Here is a 20,816-nt window from a genome sequence, read left to right as displayed (position 1 = left end):
TCACTGCTTTTCCAATTCTCAGAACTGATGGGCTCCATCTAGAAAGCATACAGCACAGTCTCAGAAGGAAAATTATCCTCACTGACCCCACAAATTGCTTCTCTCAGAGTTTATCTGACCAAATAATATACTGCATTTGTATGCATCTAGTCCCATTACATGGATGTGTATACATGTCCACATATCTTGATATGTGTACACATATGCATGTGCATGAAACAGAGTCTATCTGTGCATGTAACTGCTTCCCCTTGTCAGGATTCCTAGCTTCTAGCCCAATTCAGAGAGGGAGTATGATGTGCTGATTCAGCAGGGACTAGGAGGCAGGTCCTCAGATTTATTCTCTAGTCTGACGCTGATTTGCTTTGCACTGCTGTGTGTTAGTAAAATGGACAGTTACTGTTCAAACAGAAAGATGGTGGCACTTCACAAACAAATATAAAATGATCTAACCCTTATCTGAAACACACGGTAGAAATACAAAAAAGGATTCCCTTTTTCCAAAGAGGAAGAAGTTGGTTAGTTTTATAAAAAATACTATAACATTTGCTCCTTAATCTCAAACTTTTGATCCAGGCCAGGCAAACCTGCCCCACCCATAGGTCTTGCTGAAATCCCCATGCAACAGCAGATGGCTGTATCTGGATGGGAGGGAAGATAAATGCTAGGAGGCTTAGAAATGTATATCTGCCCCTTTTAAAACAATTTCTGGATTCTGACTGTACACAAGGGGAGCTCCAATGATCAATGGATGGAGCTGCTACTTTCACTATTGGACCATCACTGCTCATCTATCTTCATATCAAGACGCTCCCCTGCAGAGGTCTTAATTTTTATCTCACCAGCCAGCATCAGCTATACTCATTCTATAATCTGTCCTTATCAGTATGATATCTGAACATCTCCTTCACCTGTCTCCAGCTGACTCAAGGTTGGCCAAAAGCACCTGCCCATACAGAAACTGGGCCAGAACTAAGTTAGCAACTAAATAAAGCCAGGCTCATCCTTCAGCAGCAAGTCTGGTGTACAAGACACAGCAGGCCCACGGTCTGGCCAGACCTAGTCAGACACCAGAGATGTCCATTAGAAAGAAAGAGGTAGTTAGCTCTGTTAGTCTTAAATCAGACAGAAAACAGGGTAGATGTGTACCTTGTAGACTAACTAAATCAGAGATGCATAGCATAAACTTTCGTGATCCTGACCTCACTTCATCAGATGCATCACTTAATCATATCACTTCATCTTCATTAGAAAGAGGTGATGGGTACCAGACACTTCCCTCCCTCAATCTTCACATACCGGCCCTTATTCCCAGTATTCCTTGGTATTATTAAGATGATCCAAGTTCTGGGCTTCACCCTCCCAGCTGTGAGTGCATGCGAGACACAACCCTTCCCTACAGCACTTCTGAGGTCCAAACAAGAAGCAGCAGATCACCAACTGAATTATTCTACAAGTTGCCACAGGTTTAAAAATCTAAATAAAAGCTTACTTATCTCTGTCTCCTTTTTGGCTTCCATTGCAGAATTTTACAATAAACTCAACACACAGATAATAACATTTGTGGTAGAAGCTGGCAGCTTGGGGGGTGGGCAATACATTTTTTCTAAAAAAAAAAAAAAAAAAAATCTGTTTAATGGAAAAATTATGAAAAAGTTTCTTACTGTATCCAAAGAGATGATTTATGTTTGGATGATGCATTGTCATAAATGTGTCTGATATTCACTGATACTAGATAATGTTCTGTATGTGTATTTGATATAGATCAACATCAAGATAACATTTCCTAGGTTTTTGTGTTAGAAGTATGTGAGTATTATTAATATTATGAGTCAGGAGTGAGATAAACAGCAAGCAGGCTGACAGATTAGAACCTCTGCTCTGGGGTAATGTTTCAGGCCCCATGTACAACACAGAATCCGCTGCATTCAATATCTGGTGATGTAACAGTGCCTCCCACAGAGGCACATACCATTTTGTTCAAGCAGTTTGCAAAAGTATGTTCTTACACCAAAAGTCTATTCACTTCACTGAAGAGAACAGTCACAGCTAGCACCTGCTCTGTATGCACGTTTCCAACAGGGAGCTGCATCAATGCTAGTACACTGTTGGGAAGTTTTAGGGACAAGGTCTAATGCAGTCAAGGACAAGGGATGCTGAACCCAGCTGAATCTGTTTACCTAGACAGACACCAATTTTCAGCACTGGCTGATTTGGGGGCAGGGGGTGGAATTTGTATTTAACCCTTGTTGCAGTCTGAATTTCTTGCCACTTACTTTATTTGGAGACAGACACTCCTATGATGTAGAAGAGAATTTCAGCCTCTGTAGTGGCCAGACAGCCTCTGACAGGAGAGGCCCAGAGCTGTATTTCAGAGTAATCATAAGATAAGCAGGGCACCTCCTATAGTTATTTACATCTTTTTCAAGTAGCTGAAGAATCAAAAGCAAATATAAAGACATCAGCCTGATGGGAGAATTGTAGACACTTTTGAACAAGTGTAAAGCGAATCTCATGAAGTGAGCTTCAGCCTACAAAAGCGTGTACTGTACATATCTACTGTTCTATAAGGTGACATTTACCCTGACTTCTACTTCAGACTAACACAACTAACTACAGGTCTCAAGTGTAAATACTTTCCACAGCAAGTGTCACAAACCAATAAATGAAACACTATTCTTGAATGCCTCCTAGTGGACATGCACTATCTTACGTGCAGAGTGGCTTACCAGATAATCGGTACTGCTGTCTGACACTAACAGTGATTCTGCTGTAAGATTTTCCATGCTCATTGGCAAGCACAATATAAAGCAAATTCCCAGGAGACAGGAGAGACTGAACCATTTATTTATGAACATTATGTCCAAGATGCTCAGGTGCTAAACAATGACAAGGGGGGAAATATCAGTGAATCACAGGCTCCTCCATATTTGTTAAGTGCCCTTTGGCCTCTCTATCAATATTTCAGGCTCCCTCCATAGACCAGCCTTCTTTTGATTTCTTAAAGTATAGTAGGACTGTCACTGAGATGTGACACCACCCAGTGGGCATTTGTGGCAGCACTGATGCTTTTCTAGAGACTCACTGGTAATGCACATTTTCCACTACTGTTTCCAGCACAAAAATTTATAAAATACTTCTGGGTCTTGCCCTGGACTTTGAGCTCAATATTTACAGCTAGGTGGTTTTATTTCTTTTGAGTTCCTGACACTAACAACCTCACTGCACCCTCTAAAATTTCCTGGCAAAAACATTAGCCACTGGCATGTATCTTGTCTGAACTCCAAGTCTCTGCAATAAAGAGGGTGACTTCTCTGAACAGTCCAAAGGGCCACAAAAAAGAGAGCATCAGAGCTGAGGAGGCATCAGAGGCACAGAAACCCAGGAAAGAAGAGAGAGAGAGAGAGAGACAAGGAGACCAGTAGTAGGTGCCTCTGGCTGTCTGTGTTTGGGCATAGCTAAACATCCAGCCACTGAGATTTCCAGGTCCTCCCTGTGCTAAGGTGCTGTGCTGTGCTTTCATGGTACTACTCTTTTTTCTGGGCTTTGAAGTGCTACCATTCTGACTTGAGAAATATTTTGTGCAAATGCCTATCCAAGGGAGTGGGTAACAGGTGACCAGCCCCCTTTCTAACAGCACATTTCAAAGCACTCACATACTGCTTTGAAATTTCCCAACTTTGCGGTGCCCAAATCTAGGCCCTAGATGCTCTGCAAAAAGCCCAAGCAGAGTTTTGAATCCCCACTTCCCATAATTTTGTTTCCCTTTAATTTTCCAGAACACCAAGGCCTAGACTAAAGGGATTTTGTGGTGTTAGAGCCATTTACAGAAACCTCTTGGTGTAACGTGCCAAATTCCACTTCTCGTTCTCAGTGAATTTTGTGCTAATACTGCTAACTGCTATTCTAAGTGGGGAGAACAAGCGCTAGAGGGCAAGCCAGGAAGACAAACCGCACAGTCCACACTGACAAGGGACAATTGGATGTTTGCGTATGTTCCTGCTTAGATGTATACTACGCTGAAGCCAGTGCAGGGCTCTATGCTCACCATCTACAGGCTTCATTAAAGAGGCCAAACTTGTTAGCTGACAAGTCTGCAACACTAAAGTGTGGTTTTCTTCTTGTTGGAAATATGGGCAAATCTGAGATCCTCCTTGCCACATCTATCTGGCACCTTCTGTAACTGCTCTGGTCACTGTAAAATTACCAGTCCTCTCTGCTGTGTCATACCTGAAATCCTCCCTGTCTGGGTGGGGCTGGTTGCATTGTCCACGAAGGAACCCTTTTCATCAAGAAGTCAGTGTCAGGCATCATTTGCAAAAGAATTTCTTCCCTGACCCTGCTGGATGCTGTGGTGATGATGCAAACAGCAGGTGTTAGCAGTCAAAGGAACAGCTACTAAGGTCAAAGGAATGTTTAAAAATCTGCTTGTAAACTTCCAGAAGGCTCCAACATTTATTCTGCTGCCTGATGGGCAGGTATTGCCAAGCAAAGGCCGGAACTACCCCAAGCTATAGAGCGATAGTAGCTTTTAGCAAAGAAGTCAAGAAGCTTTCTGCAATGGGCTTTGCTCATTAGAAAACAGTTCCTTGGCTCTGGATCTGTCCCAAAATCTCAATATTTAAAAGGCCAGAGGATATAGTGTGGACTTTGCAGATTCCCAAGGAAAAGCTAATTACATCTTATTACTAGTTTTCATTGTTTACCCTACATTCTTATAAAAAATAATTTCAAAACCTGGAAAATATAAGGCCATAACCTGAGTGCATAAAATTAGACATCTAAACAAAAATGACCTAATGTTTGGAGATACTAAACACTCTTAAGTTTTGCTGGCTTCATCAGGAACAGTCAGCAGAGAACGATGAAAAGATACAACTTGATATTTTGAGTAAAGTTTGAAGATGTAACATGAACAGCATAGAGCAGTGGTCTTCTGCACTTCATGCTTGCCATGTGGTAGATATTATTTTGTTATTTAATGCATCAGTACTTGAGCATTCTTATTTTGCATGCTTTTGAAAAAAACACAGGCTCCATTTGACACAGACAGAGTTTAGTCATCCAAACTGAATGTATGTTTAAATGAATGTAAACTGGAGATGTGCATTCTCATTGGTCTGATTTATTTACAATGTGTGGTAAATACTTTAATAAAAAAAGCTAGATTTATAAAGAGAAAGATGCATTTACATACCCAACAGCCAAACACAAAACTTAGGCCTATTAAAACAACCTCACTTAATGAGTTGTGCTGCAGCATGCAAGAAAGGACAAGACATTTCAAAAACAACTTTGACCAAGTAAAACATGTTAGTAAACAGTTTACTTACGTGGCTGATTTTCAAAGAACACACTAATAGATTCCAGTCTCCACCCTCTTGTACTCTCTACAGGGTATTTATCACAGTTCCTACCTTAACTTGTGGACTGTCAAGGACCCATCTGCAGTAGTACTGTCATGTTTTATACTACACCATCAGCTTTGTATCTGAGCATCCTAGTTCTGAAATTCAAAAGCAGCCAGCAGCCTAGTAGCAAGATCTCTGAAAATGCAGTAACATCAGAGTCTCCAGACTAGAGCTGATCAGGGGCCCAGTTAGCCCAATCTCTGATTGTAACTACTATCAATTCATTCAGAAGATGCCAGACACCTTCGCATTGTCCATTGCAGGATAAACTGCGCCAGGAAAAATCTCCTCGTATCTCCCAATAGTTGGAGGTTGCTTATGCCGGAAGTATGAGAACTGCCTATGGTCCAGCAAAAGAGACATTCTCATAGGATTTATTCACAATAACTACTACTGAATGGCCAGGGACACAGCAAGCTACAGAAGTGTAGGGAGATCAACCATAAACACTGCTCTTTACAAGAAGCACCGTATGATCTGATTCATAGTACAGTCTCTTTGTACCTCTATGACAGCATGGCAGTGTATATGGGAATCAGGTATTTTAATAACCGGACAGCCCATATAACACCTGGAGTCAGTATTTTCCAGCTCACATTCCTAATGTCATGTACCCAAATCTATGTTTAAGCACCTACTTGAGCAGCCCAATTTTCATGGATGCTGAACACCAAGCTCCCTCAATGGAAGCTGCCACTGAGACCACTGATTTACCAAGCAGGTCCCTAAACATAGGTCTAGATGCCTACATGTAATTCCCCAAGTCAGAAAACATTGATCCTGGTTCACAATCTCTGCTAGTATCTCACAACTGTGACACTATACTTAAGCTTCCCTCCCACCATGGTCACAAGATCTGGAGGGGCTAGAGCCAAACTTCCTGAAAAGTCCATTTAAAGCTAGTCTATTGGGCTGGGACACATTCTGTGTACCAGCATGGAAAGCCCTCAAGTATCCTGCTCACTGCTAACTCTCAGCCACCAGCTGTGCATAAGAATTACTATTAAATGACTGATTGCAATCCCCAGACGACCCATATTCAGGAAACCCAGCTGCTCTTGGATACTACCATTGTGCTTTTTATACAAACGTTTGTACTGGCCAAAACAAATATTCCCCCTCAGGATGATTTAAAGGACACAATGGAAAGCTTCTCATGGAAATACCACAGGGAATAACTGATGTGACCTTTCTTTCCTGTATTACCTCTTTTCTACATGCACTTTCCATGGCAGAAAGAAGCCAGGTTTTGCAGCTACATCAATGCATGTTCAAAGCCAGAAACCCCCCCAAACGTTTATGTTCATTGTTTACTGATCTCATAATCCTCTAACCTGTCCTTACTAGCCTTAAATATTAATTGTTCCCTTCGCTTAAACCAATTATTTTTTACTTATTAAAATTAGATGACAGGCTTGTAGTTATTCTCAGTTACTTGATGCCAAAGTGGTCGCTACAAAACGGACATTTTTCCCCAATTCTTTGGAAGGTTTTGGGGGTATACATAAATAACTTCCCCTTAACAATCCTACTTCTCTTCACTCATCTTCACCCCTTACACCAGTTTCAGTTCCAATAAATCAAACTTCCACAGAACCTTCAATATTAATCTCCAGTGTGTCAGGTCCTTTCAGAATACACTTGCCCCATATTACTTTTGGCAGCAACTTGCTTAAGGAATTCCAACTAGCCAGGAAGCCACGACCCCTCATTCTTGGAGCCATGCAGCCTATCTTTGATCAAGCGGTGTGTCCTCATATGTCCCATATTTGATCCCTTAAAAATAGTTCCTAGATCTCTCTTTCCTCCCACCCAACGTTCATTAAGTCTATAATAGTCACATGCACCTCTGACATCTAGAACAATACAATGCTGTCCAAGTTCAAACTCCAGAGAGATTTCTTCATCAGAAGAAATTTAATGAAAGATGATGAGCTTGCAAAGCCACTTTCACACTGATTTTAGAAATCTTGAACTGAACAGAGTGAGGGATGCTAGCTTTACAGCCAGTACCGCTGCACTGTGCGCTGAGCCAAGACATCTGAGGTGAAAGAACTGGCACAGGTTCAGTGAGTCATGAATCCTGTATGACAGTAAAGACAGAACTCACATGCACTCGATGGCATCTCATTCATCGTGCAGTGAGAAAATTAAATCTGGAGACTCTAAGTTGCCCAGAGAAAGTTAATATATCGGCATATAACATCATAACCTTTCCTGCAAAGTATTTAGTTAGGCATACAGTAAGATGAATGAGAAATGTAATATAAACATGCAAGTCATGACACCACATAATTGGATGACATTTTGGGTTTTCAACAATGGAAGGTGGAAAGTGAACACGACCAGTATGTTTAAGCGTCTAAGATCCCTTTTGATTATGTGTAGTCTGTACATACCATTTATTCCCCCTTCCACCAGTGTTTTCAAGTGCTATGTGGTTTGTCTCTCCACATGCTAGAATCCTCCCTATATCTCCTCCAACTTACTGATTTGCCATCTCTTTTCAAGTCTTATCTTAAAACATCACTTTCCAGCCCCTAGCTTCTATGCCTCCTGATTTCATTCTGCCTTGTGTGTTTCATACATCTTAAAATCTGCTGGATTTCTACAGGTTAAATCACTCAGGAAGAAAAGCCTTATTAAACACTCAAGCCACTCTTAAATGAGTGATAGCTGTCACTCAGATGCTTGTTCTCACAGGTGTGGGACATCCCCCCTTTCTTTTTAGTTACTGTTTTGGTTGAAGGAAGGGAAACCTATTTTGAAGGAGAAGACTAAATCATGAGCTGAATTTTTGCATTTTGTCATCATTATTCAAACTCAGACTCCACTGGCACAAATAAAGCACTGGCAGTCTCTGATGCAGGAGTCTGAGGGAAGTGTCTGGCTGATAAAAGTTAGCCATATTCTAACTATACTTCCCCCAAAAGTGTGACTGTCAGGATAACTTGAAACAAACCAAGTAAAAATACAGAGACAATACAAGCCTTTACAGTATCAGCACATCATCTAATAAGGACACTAACAGAGACAGCTTTCTTGCCTCTATGAAGGGCACCTGTGTGAAAGCACTTTTAAGAAGGGACTCTTATTGCTCTCTAACACTGTACAACAGCTGTAGCCCAGCAGCATGAGGTCAGGCTAGTTTGCAGGGTCCTTTGGGAGGAATGTGCACAGCTTAATAAAGGCCCAATTGGGCATAAAAGCCAACTGCAGTTCTTTGCATGTCATTTCACCCACTACAAAGACCCGCTCATAGTCAACTGCAATATGATGAATATTCTGTCCCTTGGAAATCATTTTAGTACTGATCCACATCTAAACACTACTATTTATGTGAATGTTTACAGGTTTTTTTCCTGTTACTAAATGAGGGACTCTGAACAAATATTTATTTCCAAGATGGGACTTTTTTGCTTTGTATTTGGTGGAAATCTTTTTAATGACTTGCTGCTTTGGGGCTTTTTGTGGAAACAGCAGGAAAACTCTGGGGTTTGGACTATATTCAGGAGTCAACAAAGCTCCTGAATCTAACTCTTACTAGTCCACCTGGAGCAGTGGTGCTCAAATCTCCAGCCCACAAGTGTGTGTTACCTGGCCTGTGGAGCTCCCTGTGGGTCTGTAGCGGAGCAGTGGCAGTGTTAATTACTGCAGCTGTGGATCAAACAAACAGAGACAATCAATACTGCCACTGCCCCCCAACCACGAAACATCTGTACATGTTGGGAGCCTTGTGGGTGGGATGACAACTCCATGTTCCACTGCATCAGGCTGGATCTGGCACATAGAGCTGAGCCAGTGTGTGCAGTCACAGCAAGGTCAGGTCTGGCAGGTGAGGCTGGGATGGTACACAGGGTCACACAAGTAGCTGAGCTGGCACATGGAGTTGGACCCATGGACTGGCCCCACTCCACTCATCCAGCCTACAGGGCCAGAAGGTTAAGTACCACTGCGCTGAATTGATCTCTTTCCTTAAATCCTTGCCAGTATAGGAAAGCACTACTCATTTTCTTTCTGGAAGTTTGAAAGCTAAGCAGCTTCCAAGCATACCTAAGCTCTGTGTTTGTAAGCTGTTTATGCTGTGGCTGGTGATAATCATCTATCTAAAAAAAAAGGTAACTACGTATGTAAAGTTGCCCCTGAAAGATCTCAAGGTTAGAGACTAAACAAATGTCTGTCTAATTCCACACTGGCTCAGCAATCCCTTAATTAACTTTGGGTCTGTGAAGGTCAGAGTTTAAGACAGCTGGGATGGACCTCAAACCCTTCAGATTCAGGTTACTGCATGTTTGAAAATTAAATATTATTTGTTAGAAATTATGGCCTAGGCTTTCAAAAGAGCTCAGTATTGTTCTGTTTCTATGGACCCATGGGTAAAATACCCACCAACTTCCATGGGGGCAGTCAGGCCAATATTAAGTAGTTTTACAAACCCCACCTAAAGCTTTCTGAATGATATGACACCATCTTGGAGTAGTTTGTAGTCACTCACATGGCCAGCATCATAAATATTATCTTTCTTTTGTGATGTCAGTGACACCATATGCAATGTTCATATACATTTCAAGGGCCAGATTCTCTGATGAAGTAAACACAATGAAGTAAAGATTTACCCCAACAGAGAATGTGACCCTAAGTGAAGTAGTGCTGAAAAATCCTTTACATTTGTCAGGCTGCTGTGTGAAGAGGAAGGGGTTTGGTGAACCAAGTTTCAGCTGCTAACAAGCTGTTTGAAGAGTTTAAGCTACAGACACTATATTAAACCTAAGGCAAAGTGCTGATTACTTTGGAATCTAACATAAAACCTGTCCCAAAGGAACTTTAATGAGTGGAAAATTATTGTTTCAAGGAACATGACTCATCCCTTCTTTACAAACAGGCAACAAATTTGCAGTCAAACCTCCCATGTAGCATCACCTAACAGAAGAGTAACACAACTGGATTTTTTAGTTGCAGCATAGCTCAGGTGGTCTCAGGAAAGTGTTACGTGTTCCTGGACATCCTATGAAAGTAATGAATACTTTGAAATTCAGTAACAGACACCGTACCAAAGTAGGAACATGTTTTTTAAAAATGAAGTTCATGCACACTGAAGCCTCTCTAGGGGGTCTTTGAAGAGAACATGATTTTACAAAACTCTGGATTAAAACCTAGCACAGGACGCACTCAGGAAAATCATCTCACTGAAATCAGAAGATGCTGTGCTTAACAAAGGACTGAATAAAGTGGGGTTTGGCCCTGCAGTATCCTAGCACTGGAAAGGTAATTTGTGTAGACATTAATACTGAAGAATTAAAAAAACAAGTCTCGTTTGTAGAAAGAATTATGCAAGGGTCTTGGTTAGCATATAGCATGCCTGCTGGATGCTGCTAAATTAAATCAACTATGCTATTAAAATAGCAGTCTTTAATAGCAGGAATATATTTCAAAATATGTTTGTCCCAAGAAATATACCAGTGGGTATGTCTTTAAAGCATTTTTGCCTCACAGAGCTGACAGAAATATTTCATCCAAACATTTTTACTGGAGAAGTTTTTAAAAAAAAATACTGTTGTTCTGCTTTGCAAATGGGCCACCCAAGGTCTTTGCTATCCACAGTCTTCATATGTATATATATATTTATGGACATTGGGACTAGATCGAGGAGTCCGCAGTAGAGTGACCGTTCTGAGTGAATAACCTGCGGTCTGCAGCATTTAGCTTCATGGGTGCAGGTGAGTATTTGGAATTCCTATAGCAGATGAAGCACAGAATCTTTCGGAAGGTGCTGCGCATCTCATTGTCCCGGTAGGAGTAGACAATAGCATTGATCACTGAATTGATCTCTGCCAGCAAGAGGACATATTTCTCCACTGCCAGCACATTGCAACTTTTGCAGCCCAACCCATCCAAGAGAAGCACCACCTGTCCTGGAGTCCAGCAGATAACAAAGGCACCTGGGAAAAAAAACAAAAGATATTAGAGGAAAAGAAAGGCCTCCTTGCTGTGCTACTGACTGACAGGGGGATTTGGGCAAATCATTTGCTTCTAGAACTGGTGAGGAAACAGGGGTTTTCCCTGCCCCACAAAAACTTTTACATGAAAAAGAAGTATTAAAATTTTCATCACAACTTGTCTTAAAGTTTTTGGAGATTTCATAGAAAAACCTGAAACCTGTCATTTAAAATGAACACTTACAGCAAAAAAAATTTTTTCTGAAAAAAAACATTTTCTGTTGAAAAAGAATGTAGATGAAAAATTCACAGCTAGTTCTACTCTTCTCCCTTTTCCTCATTTTTTCCATTTATAAGATGAAGACGGAACTGACACTCTCCTCCTTTCCACTCCTCTCCAGGGAGGAAAAGAATTATTATGTACATATAATTAAATGTAATTGTTGACACATGTAAAGACATGCACATTGGAGGGAATCCTTTTAATGATTCACTTTACAAGACTCCATTATCAGTATTGACTCAACAAAAGTCCCCAGCATCACGGTGGGCAGTTGAATGGAGGCTTCAGTTCACTGTAAAGCTGCAATGTAAAAAGCAAATAAAACAACTGGATGGATAAGAAAAAAACAAAACAAAAAAAATATTCCCATGACATGTAAATCAACAGTTCATCTGTACCAGGATTCTGTGTGCAGTATTAGCTACCCTATCTCAAAAAGGCACTGCAGATTACAGTGGGTTCATAGAAGAAAAACAAGCTGTGATCAAGGACCTGAAAAAGCAAGTGCATGAAGAGGAACAGAAAGATTGGGATGATCTCTCTTAGAAAATAAATTATTAAGAGAGGATGGGATGCAGGAAAGCAGAATAATGAATGTTCACAGAATTTCTAATAACCCTGTCATAACCAGGGATCCAAAAACGTGGATTTGGAGTTACTTTTTTTAAACCAAAAATTGGGGATTTTTTTTTCAGAGAAAACCAGGATCCCTGGTCTTAACACAATAGGGAAACTGAAAGGTGGTAAATCCAACATTGAGAAAAGTAAACATTTTTTCCAGACATAATGCACAGTTATCTAGTGGAACTCACTGCCACAAGGTTTTCCTAAGGAAAAGAGCTTGACAACATTTAGAAATTATTTGGATGTTTAATCATTTAATTAATGACAAGACTATCCAGAGTTATAACAGTTAGAATTAAATAAATAATCTAACCTTTCCTGTAACAGGGTATAAACTCCAACTTCTGACTATGAGGGCTTGGAAGATGATAGGATCCCTGCCTCACACAGGCTTCTTGTAACTGGTCAGACCCACCTAATGCTGGTCACACTGTCAGAAAGGGGAGACTGAGCTAGATGAACTGATAGTGTGATCCAGTCTGGCCCTTCCTATAATCCTACCATTTGTAAAGCTGTTAGGTAGAGGAGGAGTGTCTAAGGGCAAAATATAATTATTATTGTGTGTGGGAAAAGGGCACAGGGGGAGGATTTCTAGGGTGAATATTGTGCATTCTGAAAACTTGCTATTTATAGTCACATTTCTGGTTAAGAAGCTGTTTAATAAACAAGTACACTTCCTCATACATGTTTCTGACATGCTAGCTCAAGGATTTGTCTTGTTACCCTAGGGTTGTACTGTGTCCTTTGTCCTGGGGAAGGGTGGAGGAAAAGGAGTGGGTCACCAAGAGCTTTTTAGCTATACCCTTTATTGGAAAACATCTGCCAGAGAAGACAAATGGCCAAAGGGGCTGCTCTGAACAAAACACTGATCCCTGAAGTGGTGTAGCAACATAAGAATGTATAGAAGTAGGGTTGCCAACTGTCCATTAAGTTTACAGACACTGTAAATAACCAGGCAAAAACACCTGTGAAAATTGGTGCTGTCCAATAAAACACAAACCCACCAAAGCTGACTGTTGCTCTATGGTGGGACAGAAGTTGGACACAGTGTTGAAGCACAGACTGAGCACAGAAGCATCACCTGATGTTTGAATGGAAGCACAGCACCCTGAAGGGAGCTCTGCGATCCACAGGACTGTGTGTAGGTCCTTCCCCAACTCCCAGCCACAAGCTGGTGCTGGGTCCCATCTGCCTGAAACACTGCTGGGTGGCAGCCAGGCAGATGCAGTCCTTCTTTGGGGCTCTCTTCCAGTATAATGGGAGTGAGGCTGGAGAGGAAGCATGATTTGACTATGGTTTATATCCAACTCTTGCCCAGGGTCTGGCAGAAAAGTTACATTTACATTATGTAAATCATACATCAGTAAAACAAAATCTGGTTGTTAGTAAAAAGTTTTCAGATTGTCAATAATGACAAAATGGTCTTGGGTTAGAAACCCTGCGGAAAAAGAACTTCCTGGGTCAGAGTCCCCTTCCCTGCTATCACAAGGAACCAAGTCATATAATCTCTTGAACAAACTGATCAAACTTCAGTGTAGACAAGGCAGCTGTAACCATGTTCTGGGCAGCTGTACCTCCAATAAACTTACAAGATTGCCACTTTGGTCCCATTTACTTCTAGCATAAATAAGTAAGTAAAAGTAAACCCACAGCTGTATCATTAATGCCATTCTCACCAGTGTGTGCAAACCTGCACCACAGCAGTTGCAGGACCTTTCTTTAGCAGGCACAGGTTCCTAAAGGGTCCACAACTGCAAAATCTGGTGCCAGTTGTACAGAACTCGGTTCCTACCAGCTCCCAGTGTTTCATGAACGGTTAGTTTGTCACAAGTGCTCAGTACACAATACTCAGGGGCACATCTGATAATTTGATTCCTACTCTTGTGCCTAAAGCAGTGTTTTCTAACCAGTGTGCTGAGGCACAAAAGTGTGCCCTCAGAAATGAACATGTGTGCTGCAGAATTTTGTCATGGCAATAAGCTACAATAGGTATGAGGATGGGGAGTGCCTTAACAGGTTTATTAATGTAATGTGCCTTGGGCTGGAAAAGGTTGGGAAACACTGGCCTAAAGGACCGTGGATTTCCTTGGAAAATCCAACTCATCGTACCAGACAGTTCACAATACGGGCTCAACAGAATCCTAGAGACTTTGTTATTATCTCCATCTCCTTGTACTTTGCTCACCTAACAAAGGTATTGTCTAAACTGTTACTTAGGAGTAAAAAAAAATCCATGTGCTTTTGGGAAAATCCATATTCGCCAATCTTAACCTACTGGCTGAACCTGCTCAGGCTGATAACTTTGCTGCCTCTCGCCACAGAGCAAAGCACTTTCCTACACCATTTTTGCAAACACTATTGATGGCCCCGTTAAGATTATTTATGTCAGCAACTTTTCAGTCCTCCTATAGCATACATTTATCCTTCCCCCATGCCAAACACCTGGATGCTTAACATAAGCCAAGTGCTTATTTCCTTTAACGAACAATTAACTGCTTCACAATCTTGCTCCATTTTTCCTAACTGTATGGACAGAGTGAGGACTTGTCATTCTGCCTTCCCTAAATAAATTCTAATATTCTCCCCTTTCTTCTAGAGGTGATCAATATCATCACTCACATTTTACAAGTAGGGAAACTGAGACACAAAGCTAAGAGACTTGCAAGGATCACATAGGAAATCAGCAGCATAGTGAGCTTTAGTATTCAGGGATTCCTGGATTTCAGGTTTGTGCTCAAATTGTTAGTTTGGAAGCTGGTGACTTCAATTAGATATGATCTTTTTCTGTGTATTTTATGTTTATCATTCTCTCAACAATCTCAAGTGGGTTAGTTTACTTGCACAAATTCTTTCCCAATTAAACTATTTTAATATCAACAGTTACAGCACCTCCAGCCCTGCTGGTTTTGGGTTTGGGCAGATGCCTGTGTGTAAGGGGTAGATGGTCTTTGAGAGAGCAAGGCAGGCAGACAAGCAAGGCAAGGGGAAGAGTTAGTCTGCTATAAAAATACCTGACATTTAGTCCTACTCCCAGCACCCTCCCTGCCCAAACCCTGCCCTGACCCATGGCACATGGCATGAGAACATCATGTTGTCTGCTTGCTCCATCCTTTTGCTCTCATAAGGTCTGAGACTTTCAAGAGATGGCACGTCATGCACACACCCGCCCACGTATCTAAACAAGGATGGGATGTCTCACTGTCAGACCCAACAGCCTTGACCTCATCCCAACTTGCTTTAAAGCCCTGAAGGGCACAGACATTTGTAAGACTCCACAGCTCTTATCTGGAGTAGCCCTGTTAGGATACAGCTGAAGTCCACGACGTCTGGACTGAGAGATAATGCCTCCTGCTGTCCAGAGTCCCCATGGGCTTTTAATAACTCATGCGCAGAATGAAGCCTGCTCAGCAATGAATCTGTTTTGCAGGATTAGGGGCCTGTTTTACATCACTGGACTTGCAAAATTTCCTCTTGATTTCAGTGGGAGCAGGGCTGGGCCTTCCCTTACCCATCTCCTGCACCTCCCACCCCTACTTCCTCCCTTCTCCTTCAGTTCTTTTCTTTTAGGTCTTTGTACCATATTTTTAATGTTTGTGATCTACTGGTTTTAGAGCCACTGCTCCCTCACTGTCCAGAGGAATTAGGCACACAGCACCTATTAAGCTCCTCCACCTTCCTTCTTGTCATCACACACCTGGCAGCCACCACACCCTCCAATGCGTAAAGGGCAAAATATTCTTGTGGCAGAGCCTCAGCTTGCATGGAGCTTGGGCGTGGGAAGGAACTGTACAGAGTTTTTCAGAGGGCAGAAATTCTCTACACTTACAGCTCTGCTGAGGCATGACATTAATAGGTATTTTTCAGTTTTGAATAGTAAAAACTCCCTCATTCTCTTCTCCTTCCTCCCATGCACCCAGATGTTTCAGTGAAGAGACAGCGCTGGCACTTTCCCCAAATATAGATCCATAAAGACGGCAAAACCAGAGGGCTCATTCAGTTCCTCTCCTCCCCAAGTACTGCTTATGTCAGGTCTCCCCCACACCTCAAAGCCTCCACTCAACCACCACCTCAGCTCCCTGCAGACTTGCACCTACACTGGCTCTCAAATCCTGCCCAGCTGGCTCCCAGAGCAAGGCAGCTGAGGAAGGCAAATTCTATTGGGAGGACAGACTTGATGGAGAGGGGGCAGAGGGAGTTTTTTTACTGTGGGAGGTAGGTCACGTCTGTATTTGTTTTCACCCTAGACACCTAGTGTGTCACACCTGTCCAGTAACCAGAACCCTTCCTCCTTTATAGCCTGGCTCTCCCAAATCCCAGGGACTAGTCAATCCTGGTAACACTCACCCAGGGTGGGACTAGCAACTAGGATAAGTGGGGGACAGAAAACAAACTTCCCTTTCCCTGGCTTTGCAAAATAAGCAAAACAAAATGTTTTTCAGCTTTTTGGATCCCTGTGCTACATCAGGTTGATTCCCAGGCAACTACAGGCTCCCTGCTGAGAGCAGGGCTGATTTAGGGAAGGCACACAACTAAATCAGAAAGGGGCACAAAATCCTAACTGCTGCTGTTTGCAAGTTGCAACAGGATGAAAGAGCTTGTTCCCCCTCCAACAGGAAGACACCAAGGAACCACTAGGCTCAAGTTCCCATTCCCCCTCCCCCTCCTCAGCCCAGCCCTGCCAGCAGGAGTTTGCAGGGAGTAGTTTCTTTGTTTGCAGTTTGAAGGTTTTCCTGACAGAGCAAATTCTACACTTATCAGAAAAGATTTGCAAGCTAGGAGGTTGTGACCGCAGTCCCAGAGCCCAGCTTGGCTGCAGTGGAGCTTAGCAAGATCATTTATTTTATTCTGATTAAACACTTCAGACTATTAAGGGTGAGAAAGAACTAGAGGATCTCACTGTGCCAGTACTGGACACACCACACTAATGTGCCAGGTACATGGCAGCACCTAGACATATGGTATCAAAGTGAACTGAAGCCTGCATGGCTATTACTACAAATAATATTTCATGTATATATGATGCCTTTCAATCCAAACACCCTAAAGCCCTTTACCAGCACTTGTACCTAGACTCCTGGGGGCCCCAAGCAAACTTTTAATATTGGGTCCCCCTTCACCACAGATAATGATAATAATAATTTTAAAATTACCATTTTCAGGCCTCCTTTCTGTCCAGGCCTTGGGCAGCCACCTGGTTTGCCCATGCCTGTGTCCGGCCCTGTCCTTTACAAACTGCACAGCACTGACCTGCAGCTGTTTTGGGGATGGAGAGCACTGGCTCCATGCAGAACAATGACCAAAAAAACTGGGAGAAACCTATCTGGACCATGTTCTCTTAATGCGGTTTGGACAGAACTGAGCTGACTTCACCAGAGCATCACCAATTTACCCAGAAGTCTGCTCCGCTGACTCTCAGCGAGAACATCCCCTTGGAGCACACAGGACCTGGTATTTCAGAGTCTCCAAAATTATGTCATCTTCAGAGCAGATTCAGGAAAGCTCGAGTAGGACCCAAAACGGATTTTCAAAGGATCCAAATACCACTGACAGTGTTAGCCACTAGATTCTTTTACCTTCCTTGAAAATACGAATCTAAAATATCTTTTCATTGTCATCACTGCCCTTTATTAAAAGACTAGCAAATGGCCCATGAATGGGGGGGACAGAGTGTCACCACTCAGTGCCCCACAGTGCCACTGCTCCACCTCCAGCCCCATGGGGCCTCCCCACCCTCTCATCCCCACTCCTCTCTGTTCATGGAGGGGAGGCACGTGGCCACCCCTTGGATGCGGTGGCGAGGGACAAGTCCAGCGCTGCGTTGCCAGCACCCTGTGCCGGTGCTGCCTCCAAGGAGCAGGGCCAGGGAGAGGGCGAGGGCTGGTCTTACCCCCACACACCGCTTCGGCCCCTCGGTCCCCGCTGTAATGCCGCATGTGTCTGTCTCTGCAGGGCACTCTGACCAGCTGCGTCAGCCAGCATTGATTGGCGGCCGAGACAACCAACCAGAATGCAAATGAAGCCTTACGGACAGACAGACAGACACACTAAGGCTTTTATTATATTAGAATGATGCGCTGAGGACTTCTTTATTAAGCTCCCTTATAGCTCCCAGTTCTATGCAAGTCCCTGATAAACTCCCATTTTATAAGACCCAAATATTTTGAGTATTTCTCTACTCAAGCACCCACCAACAGGCAGATCTGGTAGGAGAAACGAACTATCATACCTGTTGGAAGCTCAGCAATTAAAGCTGCAGCTGCTGAAGGGCCATGTTAGGGCAGAAAGAGAAGGGGGGGTGTATAACTCCCCTCTTTTCTCTCTCTCATTAGGAAAAAAAAAAGGAAAACAGTAAGCAAGAAAGGGGAAAAAGGGATGTGGCAAGCAGTGAAAGGAAGAAAAGAGAATAAATATTAGTTTCTCTATTTGGGCATGGGGTGACTGAGGAAGATGAATGGGACGTCATAAAGAATTTTAAACCGGTGCACAGGTGACTTCTGTGAGATACTCACATACTGTGGTGATTAATACAAATCGATCGAGTGATCAATAGATGTTTGATGTTGCCACAAGTGAGCAGATCCTTCAAAAGCACAGCTTATATTGTGTGAAACACATTAAGAACACTCATAAAACCAACAGCTCACTTTATACAGGGCAGGGCTGGATACTCAGCATCTCTGCTGCCCTCTGCGCTGTCTCCAGGGACCTGTAAAGCCAGCAGGTCTGGCTGGCTGAGGATTCTGTCAGCCTGCAGGAAACCCCAGGTGGCAGACAGCTGGCACCCCTGGCTCCACCATTCCCAGGAAGCAGGCAAGATAAGGCGGAAGCACTGGGCGTAAATCTAGGAAAATGGGGTATAGTCAGAGGGCACATGTGTCTTAGTGCTGCCCAAAACAGCACCTTGGCAGCCACTTGCAGTCACATGCAGGTTATAACAGAACCAAGGCATCTCTAAGCTATACCTTCCCCCTGCATTCCCAGAGATAAGAGAAGCTGGCAGGTACCTCAAAACCATTTCTCTTGTCTTAGCTGCACTGGGCACATGCCCTCTCAACAGCCAAGGGACAGAGATCCAATGTACCATCCCAAACGACTAGAGCAAGAAGTAACTTACTGAGGATGATGATGACAGTCTTGATGAGATTGATCATGGTCTCTTTATAGCGGGGGTGGAAGCTGGTGTGCTTGGACATCCGTGTCATCTTCCTCTTGACATAGATGAAGATGTGAGTGTAGACAACCACCATGATAAGGAAGATGACCAGGTTGGAAATGGCCCAGAAGGTGAGATAACTCCTGCTGTAGAGAGGTGCCATCCTGGAGCACTTGTCAAGGGCACACAGACAGTGCCAGCCATAGGAAGGAATAAGGCCCAACAGTAGGGCTGTGATCCAGATACAGAAAATCAGAAACACCACTCGCTGGTTGGACATTTTGCTGTGTAACTGCATGGTAAAAACAGTCTGGTGCCGTTCCACTGCAATGGCCAACAGATTCACCACAGAAGCAGTCAGGCTGGTGTCCAGGAGGCTCTGCCGGATGAACCACGTCTTTAGGGAGAGCCCTGCTGTCCGGGGCCCCGTGTGGAACATGAGGAACATGTAAGCAATGCCGGCAAAGAGGTCTGCTGCTGCCAGGTTCCCCAGCAGGTAGTAGATGGGATAGTGGAAGCGCCGGTTAATGATTATAGCAGTGATGACCAGCAAGTTGGTCAGGAGCACAATGACACTGACTGTAAGGCCCAGGGCAACAACCAAGACATCTTTTGTCCTCCAGTAGGTCGTCAGCTCCTTTCGACTATTGTTGTAGAAAAAACCTACGGTCTCGTTATAGTAGCAATCTCTCATCTTTACTATACCTAAAGACAGAGGAGAGAAGTATTAGCACATTCACATCCACCTATTGCACGGGTAGCCAAATGCGGCCTGTGGGCCAGATCCAGGCACTTGGCCTGCAGCACCCCACAACAAACTGTCCCCTACCCAGCCCTTCTCCCCACAAGGCTGGGAGTGAGGCACCCATGTGTACACCCCCCATAATGTAACCTATTGCACCTCGCTCCCCACTTCTTGGGCAGAAGGGCCCTGCCCAGTCAGCAGCAGCTTCCTGGCACGGCTCCTGCTGCAGCTGCCCCACAGAAACCTGCTTGGCTTCCTGGAAGTCCAACTTGCCTGGGGCAACTGGGCAGAAGCACAGAGCACAACGTGAAGCCTGCACCCACCAGGTTGGCTGGGCTGGGCAGGGTGTGAGGGTAGAGGGTGTAGGGGCCCCTCCACACACTCCCCCCATGGCATGCAGCCCCCACTGCCAGCAGCAGCAGCAAGTGGGGAAGTCAGGGCGCTTGTGCTGGTGCAGGCACCCAGTGGGGCACAGCTCTGATCAGCACCGCGCATGGTGGGGAAAACACTGCCTAGCTACCTCTTTCACTGGGGCTCTGTGCTGCAAGCCTGCAGCTCCAGCACTTGCAGCAGGGGAAGCCCAGCACTAGACCCTGCTGCCTTCCCCATCCCCTGCTGCACAGGTCCCTGCACTCTGCCAGGGGTGGAGGGAGCCCCCCCCCCC

The 20,816-nt window shown here is 43.7% G+C and overlaps 1 protein-coding gene across 4 annotated transcripts in view; it reads right to left on the bottom strand.

Moving 5' to 3' along the window:
- Window positions 1-20,816, bottom strand: part of LOC109295093 (pre-B-cell leukemia transcription factor 1-like) — a 112,854-nt gene that overhangs the window by 69,697 nt on the left and 22,341 nt on the right. For 2 of the 4 annotated variants that reach the window (XM_019513765.1, XM_019513772.1), the window contains 2 exons: window positions 19,369-20,112; window positions 5,106-11,350 (listed from right to left, as the gene is read on the bottom strand). The exons of 1 other annotated variant lie outside the window; for it this stretch is intronic. In XM_019513765.1, the coding sequence (XP_019369310.1) occupies window positions 11,049-11,350; window positions 19,369-20,112 (1,046 nt within the window). In that variant the 3' untranslated portion in view covers window positions 5,106-11,048. Of the gene's footprint in view, window positions 1-5,105; window positions 11,351-13,316; window positions 13,523-19,368; window positions 20,113-20,816 lie in introns of those variants that run through there. One more of the 4 variants, XM_019513779.1, reaches the window with a different exon arrangement.

Source organism: Gavialis gangeticus, unplaced genomic scaffold (assembly GCF_001723915.1).
Source record: "Gavialis gangeticus isolate Ggan-Ray unplaced genomic scaffold, GavGan_comp1, whole genome shotgun sequence".
Lineage (NCBI taxonomy): Eukaryota > Metazoa > Chordata > Crocodylia > Gavialidae > Gavialis > Gavialis gangeticus.
Note: the sequence above shows the minus strand (reverse complement) of the source record. Positions and strands in the feature narration are given on the sequence as shown.